At 42.7% G+C, this 16,560-nt stretch overlaps 2 protein-coding genes across 2 annotated transcripts; both read left to right on the forward strand.

The window, feature by feature from the left end:
• Positions 1 to 197: 197 nt before the first annotated feature.
• On the forward strand, positions 198 to 8,111 carry LOC135487750 (glucose dehydrogenase [FAD, quinone]-like). Its single transcript, XM_064771821.1, has 12 exons — positions 198 to 294; positions 984 to 1,141; positions 1,455 to 1,660; positions 2,217 to 2,406; positions 3,057 to 3,276; positions 3,477 to 3,598; positions 3,862 to 4,061; positions 4,195 to 4,297; positions 4,496 to 4,656; positions 5,170 to 5,347; positions 5,705 to 5,933; positions 6,419 to 8,111. Exons 2-12 carry the CDS (start codon positions 1,003 to 1,005, stop codon positions 6,588 to 6,590), a joined length of 1,920 nt encoding a protein of 639 aa, XP_064627891.1. The 5' UTR covers positions 198 to 294; positions 984 to 1,002; the 3' UTR covers positions 6,591 to 8,111.
• LOC135487751 (amphoterin-induced protein 2-like) lies at positions 8,018 to 8,941 on the forward strand. Its single transcript, XM_064771822.1, has 2 exons — positions 8,018 to 8,645; positions 8,832 to 8,941. The coding sequence occupies exons 1-2, from the start codon at positions 8,018 to 8,020 to the stop codon at positions 8,939 to 8,941; spliced, it is 738 nt and encodes a 245-aa protein (XP_064627892.1).
• The last annotated feature ends 7,619 nt before the right edge of the window (positions 8,942 to 16,560 follow it).

Raw genomic sequence — 16,560 nt, forward strand, 5'->3', positions numbered from 1 at the left:
GGCAATCGGGACGTATATAAGGACTTGACATGTAATACAATAAAGTATTGCTCCACTTTTCAAGATGTGAAAAAAAAATTTGTTTGAACGCGACTGACGCCATTCATACCCGGTGGCTTATCAGATTTTGGTTATCATGTCGCCCTTACGTTCTTAATAACAATATATATGTACTTATAATAATATCACAAAGAAATTTCGAGTCAACTTGACGACTTTTAAAACCCAATTTTAATCACAGTTGTTGACCTACACTGAGGGCGTTTACTTCGCGCTTGGGATAGACAGTAGAGGGTGAGTCTTTCAATCGATTTGTACACATTTACAGATTTGTTGAATTATGGCAGAATCTGCAGAGCAGTTATATTGAGATTATCATTATCAGTTCACCCTGATGGAGAATCAATTCCCCAGCTAGCCGAGAATTTTTTTATCTAAATCGTATGTATCAAAGGAAGACCCTCCGACTTGCCGAGCTCTGGTGCCTAGAAGAGGCATTTTGTAATGCCGGCATTACAAATAAAACATCCAAAATGTGCGCTCATTCATGATTTTCCCATGATGATATGTGTCTATCTGGTTATTTGGACACTTGCACATCATATGCATAAAATGTTGAGGTGTATTATTACCACCCGGTTCTTTTGAAGTGCACGCACAAATCAGTTGATGCAAAACTTGCAATGTTTTTGCTCTCCTAGGACAAACCTTAACTTTTGAAAATGCCCTTGATTCCTCCTTTAACCACAGACATTGACAGACTGTGCTTTATCCAACTACATTTAAGTACTACTGTCGCCGATAAATGAATATAGCACAGAAGCTATTATACCATATATACTTCGTTTACTTCGACGCCGTTCGTACGAATTGCGAAATATGCCTATTGGCATCATATGACCCCCAGTTGCCCCAAAATTCGGAAAATATGAAAGAGACTTGCTACAGCGCTTATCTGAACCCTTCCCACTTCTGTCTTCAAGATATTGAACCCCTTAATCCATGGTGATGGGAGCGGGCAAAGTTGCTGCGATCATTCTTGTTGTGGGCGCTGCCCTCGGTTACTACTATACCGCCAAGAATGCCCGACCCGAGATTCCAGTGAGGACAGAGTCCATGAAGGAATATGACTACATCGTTGGTGGGTATGAAAGGACACTGCCAAGCCAAAGAAGTCGGGCCGCCAACTTTTCAAACATGGGTGTGGCTTTAGCTGGATAGCTTTTTCACATCTATTATCAGGAACATTTGTATCACAGGCGCAACTTGACCATCACCCTTTTACATCTCATCACTGTTCATTTAAAAGGAGTTTACATTTGAAGCCATAGTCATGTTGTTCAGACGTTGCCGGCTAAGAAAGATCAATTCTTTCCCACTGAATCTATATTTTCTGAGCCTGGATGTGAAATGAGTTCACCAATGTACACCGTAGCACTGCATTGGTTTTTCAGTTGGTGCAGGTTCGGCGGGATGTGTGCTGGCAAACCGCCTCAGCGAGGACAAGAATAATAAGGTGCTGTTACTGGAGGCTGGAGACGAGGGTACGGCAAAGGAGTTGGAGGCCCCAGCAATGGGGGCGGGGGAAGTCCACGGTCCAAGATATTGGAAGTACAAGAGTGTGAGGCAGGAGAATGCTTGCGGGAATTGGCCAAATCGGGTAGGGTATAGTTACCTTCTTTGCGAACTTATTCGCTACTCCGTCCAAAACATCCTGTATTCATTTGTCACCAGCAGGTTGTCTATAGCGGTTAACCGAAGACATCATATACCGTGAGTTTTATGAATCCTGTGTCCAACGACGGGCTTTTGTACTAAAAGAAAAAAGGAATCATAATCTACATTTTGCGCGGGTTTTTCGACCATACATGTAGGCACTCGCGGCAACAGAGGGTTTTTCGGTATTTTAAAGGGTTCTGAAAACCCTCCTACGGTTTTCCACTTGGCTGAAAAACTTCTGTTCTGACAAATCTTTAAATATATTTTTCAGAACCTCAATGACCTTATTTTTAGGAGTGACGACAGTTGCTAGAACCGCTTCTTATCCTTCGCACTTGATTCCATGGTCATTTCCATTGCAGGAGTGTCTCACCAGTTTCCAACTTGGGACTTCTGTACTAAAAGGAAAGGAAACCATAATCAATATTTTTGACTTTTCAGCTGCTATGTATCACTTCCTGTCCTTCTCATTCGATAGATGATCATTTCCATTGCAGGAGTGTCTCATTCCCCGCGGTAAAACCCTTGGTGGTACAAGCGCCATCAATGCCATGCTTTACGCGAGAGGCAACAAGGCGGATTATGACGGGTGGCATGAAATGGGAGCGACTGGTTGGAACTATGATAATGTTCTACCATACTTTGTCAAGGCAGAGAACACGGAGGCTAAGCAATTTAGAAACTCGCGTGAGTTGATCCCGCCACATCATCCCCATACCAAGTTGTCCAACCTTCATGTTGGCGTCTTCAGCAAGAAACAATTTGGAGCGACAGCTCAACTTAGACAGTGGCATACACTCTTGAAAATAAAGCATCTAGGTTTTTTTAGCCAACACAAATATGCACCCTGGTAGAGGTTTTCAGGGAAATAAAAAAAACCTTTGCGGTTAAACACTTACAATGTAAGAGGTTGGTCACTTTTCTGAAAAAAAACATCTCATGGGGTGCATATTAATTTTGTGTTGGCTGAAAAATCCTGAAAGTTTTTTCACAAGCACAACTTTTCTTTTTAAGAGAGTAAATGTAGATAACATAACCCCTAACTACTGTATGAGACGTTCCGTGATGATGCCCTTGCGATGATGCCATATTTTGGTGATTCCTTCTGATGGCTTTCCCCTGAAAAGAAACCAATTCCGGTCAAAATATCCAGTGTTTTCGTCATTACCCCCTTTTCCAGCTAATGTCGGTATTCAAAGAATAATTCTTGAGTGGTTTTGAATAGTCTGACCCTGGCAATAGGATGTATAATAAGAAGACTAAGAATATGTCTCTAGGAATGTGAAAACAATCTCACGTTTCGAATCATTTCAAACAATCTAATAATTCTGTTCCAGCCTACCACGGAACCAATGGTCCCCTAAAAACAACTCTCATCCCAAACACACCCACTGGGGACTATCTTCTAGCAGCAGCAGAGGAATTGAATATCACCAGCGGTGACTATAATGCTGAAGAACAAATCGGTAAGGTCTCGAAGTTTACAGCAATGATAACGTACCAGGGAGTTATTTCTGTTAGTTCATTTGTCTTTGCCAAGGCCCGTTGCCGTTCACGGTAATTTTCGTGGTCTTTTTCTTAGAACTACAGGATCGCACAAATATTAAACAATTCAAATTGAGAGTACGTGTACCAATCAGCAGTCCGGCGTTCTGCGTCGGAGCATACTTTAGGATTGACGCTCAATGCCGATAAATCGGCACGACCAATTATAAGCAAGTTCTTCAAAGGTCAACTCAGAATTGACTGTGTTCTAGGTGTGCATTATGGCCAGTTTACCATGGGTGGTTGAGAGAGGTCCAGCACATCCAGGATGTATCTGTTCCGAGTCATAGACAGGGAGAACTTGCATGTTGTGGTTCATGCACGCGTCAAAAAGGTAAGGAAAGAGATGATCCGTTCAGCCTTCAGCTTGGGACGAGCTTGTGGGTCGAAGTGAAAACGGTCGGGTTGCAGCTCATATCATGGCATTGCCTTTGGCACTTATTGCAAGGGATCAAAGGAGAGTATCAGTAACGAATCTTATACCACGGCTTGCAAGTCTTTCAGCTGATCCGGTGCAAGTTTAATGCAACCTCCGCTGCCAATGATTCATAGGCCTATTAAAGATCGCCTAAATATGACAGTGACACATAAAAGCAGAGTTCATTTCTGTCCGATCTGGTTTGCAGATTCTTTTTAAAGGAGATCTTACCACAGGTGTTGAATACGCCACTCCTCTTTCTGAGCACGTCACGGTGCTGGCAAGGAAGGAGGTGATCCTCTCAGCGGGAGCGATTGGAAGCCCTCACCTCTTGCTGTTGTCTGGAGTTGGTCCAAAGGAGCAGCTAGAGAAACTTGGGGTAAGTTGCGCCGTCAACAAGGTTTGCGGGAATGGTGGCCTAGTTGAGGGGTTTCAGGACTTTTGTGCCCCATTACTGCTGAAGAGATGAGCGACAAATTGTTAGTCTCTTGTTCATGCTTGCTATTTGCCAGGAGTTACATCTCAACTCACCTCAAAGATGGGATTTCCTCTTTCTTTCCCAGATCCCTGTCGTTGTTGACTTACCAGTTGGACAAAACGATTGGTTTAGAACAGGTAAAAAGCCTTGCGACTTCATGAAAATTTTTCACGAGGTCTTTTCCAGTAATCGTAATACTGAGCAAGCCACCAGATTGTAGCATGGGTGTGAGCACGTGATATGGACCAAACTGGTTTCTTATTACTTCTTCTTTAGGCATATGGGTGTGATCACATGATATGGACCAAACTGGTTTCTTACCACTTCTTCTTTAGGCATTTACAGCGCAGCATATGGGTGTGATATCCTTATATATATCAAGACAACTCTGCAGAGAGCATCTTGGCCTGACATACAAGTTCAAATGATGCCAAACCTTGCCACGAACGATATCGACCAGGATGGGCTTGTTAAAATATTTAAGTGGGATGATAAGGTAAGCAAAGGTTGTGTTGCCCTAGTAGCAAGTTCAAGTGTTTTAACACTTGAACTTGCTACTAGGCCGAACACTTGAACTTGCTACTAGGCCGATGCGCTTTTACTATCACAATAACAAACTTTTGTTATAGTGATGCGCTTTTACTATCACTATAACAAACTTTTGTTATAGTGATAGTAAAAGCGCATCGGCCAAGAAACCTTCATTGTTTCTTTATCGTTTACCACACTAGAAATCCGAAGGAATTCGTCGTGAGATGGCCGCCCCATCAGGACAATACGTCCTTCGACAACCATGTAGCTTTCATGTAGACTCCCGGGACAGTCCATTTCGTCATTCTGCATCGTCTCTCCTTATATGGGCAGGGACGAGGCCTGTCCACAGCGTACGGAATGCCCGCCAGAAAGTAACATATTGAGCACCATGGAAGCTCCGACTCTTGGACGGAAAGGTCAACCTAAAGTTGTTGCTTCCATCTTTGGTAAGTTTTACTAAACCCTTTGCCTTTAGGTGAAGAGAGACTATTACGCCTACAAGAAAGGTCAGCATGGGATAACGGCCATTGTCATGCTAACTAGGCCTGTAACAACGGGATATCTGCAGCTCAGGTCAAAGAACCCAGAAGAAGATCCAATCATTCAACCAAACTATCTAGCAGACGATGATGACGTGAAGCGGTTGATTGAAGGTGAGTTTTTCGCATGCCAATTTAATGGCGATAAATCGGCTTCTTAACCGATTGCGACATAAATCAAGTCGGATTTTTTTCATCTACCGAGGTAAACTTGTAAGATGAGAATTCGTTATTTTGAGCGGGACATGACAGGCCATTGTAGAAGAATCGTTGGCCCGGTCACTCATTCCTTCGGACAGAATTTTCTTCCACACTGTCACTGATCCACGTTTGGCCAACTTGGTTATTACCTGGCCAAGGACACACCTTGCCATGAATATACGACATATACTGCAGCTGTACTATTATGTTCTTTGCGCAATTTAAAGTGCATGCTGTCAAGAAATTTACCAAAGAACTTTCCCCTTCTAGGTATAAGATTCATGGAGAAGTTGATAGGAACCAAAGCGATGAAGAAATTGAATCCAAGACTTCGTGAATCCGTGAGAAAGATGCCCGGATGTGAGCATCTCAATGCGGGATCTGATGAATACTGGAGATGCTACTTGAGGCAGAATGTGCAGAGCATGTACCATCTGTCCGGAACCTGCAAGATGGGGGCGGTAGCAGACCCAACCGCTGTAGTTGATCCACAACTTCGGTAAGATGCAAGAAGCGATGCTAAGCAATGATTTCGGAGAGTTTGGGTGAAGTACACTAGTGTCAAACTCTAGTGAAGAGCATCCTGAACTTCAGGCCAACACTCGGCAATAACGACCGGGCTCAGTAACGCGTGCGAGGGGTGAATCTGGGCTTTCGAGGATGAGTGAAAAGGGACATCGTTCACCGGAGATTATATCTGGCCATCTTGCATGGCTCTCCCATCTCCTATATTTCATATTCTTGCGAGTGTACAATGTATAACGGAAATGACCTACCTCATCTTGGGATAACAACCCCGCTCCCCAAAACAGTGCGGTGTCGGTCAAACGCACCGAAGCACAGGCGGTATCAAGGATGAAATGGGTCAAACTGCACTCGGTCAGCGATCGCCGAACACGTGGATTGGCTGGTTAATGGTGACACAGATCGGATGGCTCGTTTGAAATACCAGCACATCATAGGTAAATCTCTTCTCATTTTCAGGGTGAAAGGACTTCGAGGCCTCCGAGTGATCGATGCGTCCGTCATGCCATTTGTGATAGCTGGGAACACGAATGCGCCTACCATCATGATAGCGGAGAGAGGGGCGGATTTCATCAAGGGAGTCATGTCAGTAGATCCTATCGATCTTACCAAGGAGAAAAAGAATTACTAAAAGCGAAAACTGCTTCTTTCCTTAAATGACAATTTTGGAGAAAGTCCCTCGAATCTGAGGAGTTGGGGCTTCCTAATTACATGCCCGATATATAACTGTACTTATACTATGATTAGGCTAGATATGAATTAACTACAATATGTAACTTTTTAAAAGTGACGCTCAGATGACAACTATGTATAAAGTTATGTGCTTGTGCGACAAACAGTATTAGAGTCGTGAGCAAAAAATGCCTAAAACATATTTTGAACACTCTTAGGGAAGGCAGCCTCAGCCCGATGAGGGCAAGGACATATTGTATAGCCTATATTATTTACACTCCGGATGCAGTGGATCGTCCTCGTCCCGTCACCCATTCAGGAAAGACGACCAGGATGACGAAATGGACTGCATCGGAGTCTAATATCATTATGACCGTGGGTTTGTCTAAACTGTTATTATATCGAACCATCGGATTAGATCAGTAATCCCGATGGCGATAGATGGCAGTGTTGGTGCCAAGTCAAAGACAACCGTTTCAAGAGTAAATGTTTTTTTCCTACCCGGATAACTTGGGGCAGATAACTACATTCTACCTCAAACTGGTCGATAGACGAGTGTTAGAATAGTGCAACTATGTATGTTTGGTCTTAACTGTTCGATATTTATGTATAGCACCCATGACGTTCTATTATGCCATTTTACCACCAGTCGCCAATCTCTTGCCTAAAGTGAAATCCAATGTACAATTAGTGTGAAATGTATAAAGGCGTCAATCGATATGAACGTGACCAACTGTCATAACCCGAACTGAAGCAACATCTGGGTCTTTGAATCTGTCTCCATTTTTTTGGTAACTCTTTGACTTTCACCGTACTGAAATATCCTACTTTAGTTGTTGTTTTTGCATTAATACCGCAAGCTAATTGGTATTGGAACTTTCGACCAATCAGGCTAGAGAACACTAATTGGTTGTCTGTCATCATACCATGCAGGCGGTGTTAGTATATGCATCACCGTGATAAAGTGTGGTGAAAGTAGTTGTTTTTCGTGATGCTGGAGAAAAACAAGGACAGTCTTGGACATCAAACATGCTGTCGAGTGGAACTAAGGCTAGGAACCCACATAATTATCTATTCCTTGTGATATGGATGTACATTTATTCTACATGTCTGTGGCCGGACAAACAGGTTTACGCTTACGGGCATGGCGGTAACTTCATGTGCCCAGATAAATGCCAATGCGATTTTCGATTGGCAAAGGTCGCCTGCATCAATACGCAATTCACGGATGTGAACGTTTTCAAAAAGTTACCGGAGCACACTAGGGAAGTTATATTCACTGGAAATTTCATCCCTGAAATTCCGTCTCAACTTTTGGGTGAGTGTAATAGTTCTTATACCCATCACATTCTCCTTGATAAGTTAGATTTGTCCAATAACAGCATCATGACGATACGGTCTGACAGCTTCATGTGCATGCGGCGGTTACAGTCGCTCAAACTCAACTACAATCATTGGGAAATAAAGAACCACACAGGAGTATTCTCGAAGTTGGTCAGCATAGAGAAACTAGAGTTACAGAACTCCTTTCTCCCGCTGGTGAATTCAACGGAACATATGAAACAGTTAGGAGAAACTTTCAAAGAAGCCAAAATGCCCGAGTTGAGGGAATTACACATGGAACGTAACAATATCAAACACATCACCGCGGATGACTTTCACGTGTTCTGCCCACTCCGAAACCTCAAGAAACTTTATTTGTCTCATAACTTCATATCACATCCCGGAATTGACCCGAGTTGCGCTGAGAACCTCGACGAGTTACACTTAGATAACAACTCTATTCCATTCCTGAGCGACGTCATGATAAAAGTCGTTGAGGATCTTCCGGAGTTGACTTTAATCAATATCACTGACAATCCTTTCGTGTGCGACTGCCAAGTCGACAACTTTTACCACTTCTTGAAGAGTACGATTCTCCTTCTAGACGTGGAAGGTTTAAAATGTGTTGCAGGTTATCCCGTCTCTAATGTCGGACACAAAATTGTTGATCTCCATGTGACTGACTTCCGATGTAAAGATGTACACACAGTGACAACGAAACTGAATGCATCCTATGTTATAATGGGTTGTATCTTTGTTATTATTTTCATGCTCTTCCTTGTTGTCCTGTACCTGAATCGAGCGGGAATCAAACGGACTTTCAGAAAGTGCACGGACCCTTTCACCGCAACGTATTCTTCAATGTCTTTATGACTAGCAACAAATAAGGAGGGTCCCTCCAATCCTCCTGGTTCCACCACTTCTCCGAGGGAACACCCGCTGGCGGCGGGCAACGAAAGATTCTGGGAGATTACTGACAAGAGTTAACGCTGGTGTTATGTGGGAATATGAACATTGATTAATTGGGTAACACTAGTAAGGCGGTGACACTGATATGTGATAAAGCATTTTGCGTGTAGTCTTATGCCCGATCTCTGCGGAGACTAACCCGATTGGACATTCTTCAAAGCAGCGATGATATTCAAGCACAGCGCAAGGAGTATACTGATTGGTAACACTTGAAGACTTGGAAAATGTAAAGTTTTTGATGTTATTTATCGTCACCAAGATATGTTTTACTGGATTTCGCAATCCTAAGAGTAATCCAGGCAATACGCTTAACACTGGTGGACAAATGGGTTCTACTTATCATATCCGTAAGGTGGCAGCAGACCGAAAGTGGTGAAACTATACTTAGGAAATGATACTGGCATTGGACAAGCTGCGAAGTATTTTGGATGAGCTTACATTGCCATGTGACTTTTATGATCTCAACGCATGTATTATTAATAACGCCAGTTTAATTGGTTCAAACCACATGTACATGTACATGTTGATGTATTCCCTAGACCAACTTACTGCTTCTGAAGATGGCACTAATTCGTGCAGAACAAGATGACGGCGCTCTGGAGTGCCAATCCTTCCATGCACGGAACGTATAATCTAGTAAATGCAGCGTCGCATGGGACAGCTCGTCAACTGGCATCGATTGCAAACGGACGAGTTACATGTAGGAACTGTATCGACTAGCGCATCGTATCGCCCCTGAAACTCATACAGACCAACTTGTGAATCTTTACCGCATGCGTTCGTCGTGGAAGATGATATTAGTTTTGGCAAATATTTGGCCACTTGTGTCAATCATATCAATCTTAATATTTTGTGCAACTTACTTTTATGATTTTTGCACCAGTTCTTCCTTATCCAGCCTGTCCACGACTTCGGAATGAGCACAATCGGCGTATACTCATAGTATTTATGGTTATTCGGCATGTCTCAGTGTCTCCATAAATAGACAGCTAAGAAAGACTACGACTTTTCAATATAGGGGGAAACACTGGAAATCGTATCAATCTCTCTTTCACTGAGCGATCCGAAACATTGAGGGGACAGTCAGAAACGTTACACCGGCACCGTGCCTACAGCATCTTGGCCCGCAGTGTTTTGAGATCGCATCTCGCAAACGCGAGTCAGGATGTGCCTATACAGGAAGAGTTGGCAAACCTGTGGAGAGTTTAAGAGATACGTGTATACAATCAGCGACATCGTTTTTCCCTCTATGAATCATTTTAATTTATTGGCATTATCATGTAAAAATGACAATTTTTTAACCTCACCTCTAACACGGATGTACAGCTCCGTCTCTAAGTAGCGGTAAACTACATTTTAGCTACTGCTGATGCCGATTTATCATTCATATCAGAGGCGGAGGGGTAGCAACCAACAACGCCGATAGATCAGGCCATGTCTTCTCGCCAAATCATCCGCCGATTACGTATTAACGCCAACGCTGGACCACTCTATAATATTTTATAGCTTAAGACATATTGTACATGAACAATAAACTTTTATCCACTCTTACCGTTCAATGGATTGATATTTGTACCCTTAGTTATGTTGTCCTTGTGTGGAAAACATCATGTTCGGATGAGGGCTCAGCATCAATATTCTGTAACAGTTACCTTGCGGATATAATGACTATTTTACATTTGAAGTCCACATCAAATATTGAAAGGCAGCCCTGTCCACATGTAGCAGGTACATAATGTACGATGTCAAGTGTCGGACAAGTGACTAGGATGAAACCCCAAGTCTAATTGGTGAAGCAATCTGGCAGTTTAAATTTTTCCAATCAATATGCCTGCATGTACATGTATATGTGGAGCTGGTACAGGCATCCCATATGGTGGTATACAGTTTGAGTTTGCAGTTCAATATTGGTTTCAACCAACTGCGGCTCGTTTTCGGTTAAAGGGGTTTATCCCCCTTTCAAATATTCCACAAAATGCATTTTCGTTGTCTGTGAAAATATGCCAAACGACTTGCTGTCCCTTCAAAATGAAAAGGCCAGGGGCCATTGTCCTCACCGGTATTTAGGTAACAACGTAATTGACAATGGGCCTTGAAAAGTAGGTCAAATCAAAAACCTGTATAATATGCAATGTATCCTTGCTGGGAGTACCAACCATAACAACGTTATCGAATACGAATCACTAATGAGCGAGATATCACACTTTCTAGGTTTTCACTTTTTGCCCCCTGGTGTCCAAGTCAAGAAAGAGATCAGACCAAAATCCAGTGTTAGAGGTAACCTGACCTAGGGGGTCTTGTCTACAAAGTTTCTAGCCCATAGCCCTAGCAGTTACGAAACGTGCCACAGTTACGCTCAAACGGCCAATTTATGCCATTTGACCTCTATGACCTTGAAAAATAGGTCAAACCAAAAACCTCTATGATATGTAATGTATCCTGGCTGGGAGTACCTACCATAAAAATTTCTTCACAAACAAATCACTAATAAGTGAGATATCACACATTTTGTGTTTTCAGTTTTGACCCCCTGGTGGCCAAGTCAACAATCAGATCAGACCAAAATTCGCTGTCAGAGGTCATCTGACCTAGGGGGTCATGCATAAAAACTTCCAAGCTCATAGCCCTACCAGTTAAGAAATGTGCCACAGTTACACTCAAACGGCAAATTTACGCCATTTGACCTCTGTGACCTTGAAAAGTTGGTCAAATCAAAAATACGTAGGATATGTAATAATCCTTGCTAGGAGTACCTACCATAAAAATTTCATCAAAAACGAATCACTAATAAGTGAGATATCACATTATTTATGTTTTCAGTTTCGGCCCCCTGGTGGCCAAGTCAAGTATCAGACCGGACCGAAATTCGGTGTCTAAGATCATCTGACCTAGGGGGTCATGCATACAAAGTTTTGAGTCCATAGCCCTAGTAGTTAAGAAACGTGACACTGTTTTTGAAATATGATACGACGGACGACGACGGCGGACGACAGACACTGCGGTGTTGTGTAGACTCACCGTACCGGTGAGCCAAAAAGGGACTCTGATTAGCCGGGGTGAAAATAGGCCTAGCTGAGAACGACTGATGACAACAACTGAGACATCATCAGGAATGAGTTTACTGGGCATTAGGAACTGTCAACCCATGCAGGAAGGGTGCCGACGACTTTTTATGACTGAGAATTGTATCAGCAGCTGAAACTGAGCGATCTAAACGACCAATTTATAGACATACGATAATCACATTCGACTCCGTAATCATAATAAATTGGCTAAAATACCTCCTCTCCATCAATGCCGTGAAAGATCGGTTAATTTAACCCTGTTGTCTTATTTGATCTCCATAATAGAGATTTTTGCTCTTGCTGGATGTATATTGGTGACAGCAGAGACAAGAACGTAACTATTCATCAGTTAGTTCTAACTAGTCCTTTAAAAAAAAGAACATCGTTATAGCAGCAAAATATCGTATGCACCAATCATTTTCTTCACAATCCCGATCTCGCTGATAGAGATTTTTTCTCTTGCTATAGTGGGATCAGCAGGGACAACAGTCTGAATTCCTCAGTTAGTGCATCCTGAACACCAAGACTTTTGCATCTTATCAGGACTTATACATTAAAAGAGAACATGACGATGAGGTTCAGGATGCAGTTATAAAGACATTGTTATGGCAGCAAAATATCATGAACCAATCATTCCCTTCACAATCCTTATCAAACACATACCGCGGTGCCTGTCTTTTGTACACTAGAGACGCAGTGGATTGGCCTCGTTCCTCCCCCAGGAAGACAATGGAACGATGATGAATGAATTCCCTTGGGAGTCTAATGTTTAGGTGATAGTCTCATCACTCAAATTGTGGTCACCTGAAGGGCGTAGAGGACCATTGTTTTATATAACGCGAGTATTCATTCGTGGCAGTTCACCTCAGACGATTTTGTACTCGGTTATATTGATGACTTGATTAAACAGCACCTTGATCAAACACTCACCAACATGAGTCCTTAACCTTCTTATCCAATTATTATCTATATCGAACAATTAAAAAAGGCATAATGTATTTTGATCTCGAGAGGCCCATCTATCATTCTTATAGCGTGTTTACTGTCTGGTTAGCCCCGGACTTTTAAAAGCTGCACTTGATTGTCTTAGACACCCCCGGTCATCGATCCCAGGGCTTATGGCATCTGCATCAATAATTAATCTTATTTGAAAATACGCGTATAATGGAGTATTGCCTACCCAAATAAGGTAAATTAAAGAAGTTTCGTTGCCCTAGAGAACTTCGTTAAATGAAAACATGAGTGTTCTCACGGACCTTGCGTTTTTGTGTTAACAGTCTACCATCCTCCAATCATCTTTCTGTCGCCAGGATGTGCCTTTTCAGTCTACCATCTTCCATTTACCAATCACATGGCCGGGATGTGCCTTTAGCAATCTACTACCATCCTCCAATCATCAATCATGTCGCCAGGATGTGCCTTACAGTCTACCAATCGATCTTGTCGCCAGGATGTGTCTTTGCAGTCTATATCACCAACCATTCACCCATCATGTCGCCACAGGGTGTACCTTTACAGTCTACCATTCTCCAGTCACCTATGTATCTTGTCGACAGAATGTGCCTTCAACACTATAACGGTATTTTATCCCCAAGTCCCCTATCTTGTTTCTAGGATGTGCCTTCAACAGTCTACCTACCTCAAGAAGCGCATCTTACTCAAAGCCCGAGAAAATCAGCAGATGCTCCTTGAGAAGAAGTCAGTTAGTTTCTTTTAAAACTATCAGAGAACGTCTTTAGAGATAAACAGCCCTTGTACCAGAGTCAGAACTGGTTTCGAGACTGAGACGATCGATTTGCAGCATGAAAGATCACAGGTGCAGCATCCAGCAACAATCAGGAAACGCTCCATGACACCCATCAATAAAATATGATGTCGAATGTATTTTGGTCTCGGGAGGCCCATCTATCATTCTTATACAGTGTTTCTGGCAACTTTAATTGAATGGTTAGCCCCAGGCTTAGCTACACTCGATTGTTTTAGACACCCCCGGTGATCGATCCAAGGGCTATATCATCTTCATCAACAATTAATCTTATTTGAAACTACATGGAATGTTGACCACCTAGGATATGCCTTCACTATTCTGACAGTCTATCACCAACCAGTCACATATCGTGTCGCCAGGATGTGCCTTCAACACTCAAACAGTCTTGCATCCCCCAGTCCCCTACATCATGTCGCCAGGATGTGCTATCAACAGCATGCCATCCTCTAGCCGCCCAAACATCCTGTCGCCAGGATGTGCCTTCGACAGTCTATCTTATCCTTCAACACTCTAAGTCTAGCTAGCGTCCCCCAGTCCCCTATCTTGTCGCAAGGATGTGCCTTCTGTATTCTACCTTCCTCAAGAAGCACATCTCACTCGGAGACCGCCCGAGACAATCAGCAGAATGCTACTTGAGAAGAAGACATTAAAGTAAAAAGTAATACCAGAACTATCAGAGAACGTCTTTAAAAAGATGTTGCAGCCTACATGTATAGAATTGTTTTTTTTTTAAATTTAAGGCTGAGACGATCGATATGCAGCTTGAAAGATCACAGGTGCAGCGACAATATACAATCAGGGAACGCTCCATGTCACTCATCAATAAATAATAATGTCACAACCACTACATAGGATGATAATCTGTTCAAGCAGCAACCTATTATACTCCTCACCTTCAATAATCGCTAACCCGTGGCGAACTGGGACCGTTATGAAAACGCGCAGTAATAATAATTTATTAGCGATCCATCCGTTTTCAATGTGATACATTGTAGTTGAAAGGAATAGTAAGATAAACTTAAAGGGTAGACCATATGTCTCGCCATTAAAGTATTGGCTAGAACTTGAAATCCTAAAGCAATTAGAACTTCTCCAAAATGAAGGGATGCTCAATTAAAACCTGGGAGGCTGCTCTATGGAAAACAAAGAACAGACTCCAAGCCTTGAAATTGGCATATGTGCATGTGCACTTTCGTTTTGAGCTCTAACTGCTTCAGGATTTGAAGGTCAATCCTTGAATACATGTACCGCGAAAAATGAAATAGCCTGCATATGGGTTTAAATTGCTCTTCACATGCGATGCAGCTTGCGTATGACTTGCGGAGTAGGTAATTTAACCGCCATTGCCCCGGTCCCAATGGAGGTATCAAAGTGTGATTAATGGCCAAAGAAATATGAATACACAACCGCTTGCCGTGTTCTATTCCCAAGACATCAGAGTTTTCACCTGAGTTAACCGTGTATTCTTCGTCCTGATCCCATTCGCACCTCCGAAAACAATCTGTCGTCTCCCATTTGTGGTACACCAGCTGTGGATTAAAGGATATCCATACCCCCTCTTTAAATATTCCACAAAAATGCATTTTCGTGAGCCATAAAAATGTACCAAACTGCTTCCTCTCCTTCAACAATTTGCCTAGTAATAACACTTTGATCATTAAAATTATATCATTCCGTTTCGCCCAAATTTGTCATTGAGGACAAAGTCACAACCAAAACGAAGAGATAAGTTCACTTTAAGACAAGACTGCTGTGCGATCAGGTGTTGTAATCCGCTGTCTTGTGGTTTTTATGTCCATTTCGTTTGAGAACATAATGAAGAAGAGCACTTCATCTTGTTAAAATCTGTGTAAATGGAAGAATGAAGAATTCAGGGGAGAATTAGCCAGAAGCCACCAGATTTTTCATACTTTGAATGCATTTCAGTGCATGGAAAATCTCTACGGGAACTCAACAGCGAAATACTATCGTACTTCGTCAATAGCTCAGTGAGATAGAAGCTATCTAACAGAGGCAGAAGGGTCCCGATGCTGTCTCGGGGAGGCCAAATCACAACCAGACAGACACAGCGTTTGGGCGACGATCACAGACTTGCCAGCAGTACAGGTCTGACAGAGATTACTCGACCTTGTCGCTCCCTTTATTGGGCCAAGTCGCTCCCTTGCTGGTAGTTCCAGTGGCCCAGACATAGTCACAACATAGCAGACATGGTGATATGAATAAACACCAGTAAATGCTTTTACTTCTATTTTGTACAGAAATGCCTAGTGTAAATGTACGTGAATTTTTAAGTAAAAGCATTTCCTAGTCTTTATTCATATCACCCCATGAGTTGGGGCCACAGTCACAGTCTTGCCAGCAGCAGCACATGCAAGACATAGCATATTGGGCTCAGTTGCTCCCTTGCTAGCAGTACTAGAGGCAAAGACATAGTCACAGCTATTGATACACAGCTTATACAGCCTGCTAGTAGGACATGTAAGACAGAGTAGGCCTGTCGGGCCTATAAGCGAGAAACTAGGGTACTTGTGTCTGTCGTCATTAATAGCTCAATGTGATAGCGCTCTCCACAGGAGGCAGAAGGTTGCTGTTGTCACTCTGCCCCCTCCTCCAACTGACAACTGCCCTAGTCCTTCCCCATATGCTTCACAACCTTGCTAGCAGTATGTCAGTGTGGTTCTATAAACTATAGAAGCCAAGACATAGTCACAACCTGGTACACAGAGTTTGGGACAGTCATAGTTTGCTGGATATCAGACACAGTGTTTTGGGCATTGTGTCAACGTTGTTACACAACAACACAA

This window comes from Lineus longissimus, chromosome 5, assembly GCF_910592395.1.
Source record: "Lineus longissimus chromosome 5, tnLinLong1.2, whole genome shotgun sequence".
Classification (NCBI taxonomy): domain Eukaryota; kingdom Metazoa; phylum Nemertea; class Pilidiophora; order Heteronemertea; family Lineidae; genus Lineus; species Lineus longissimus.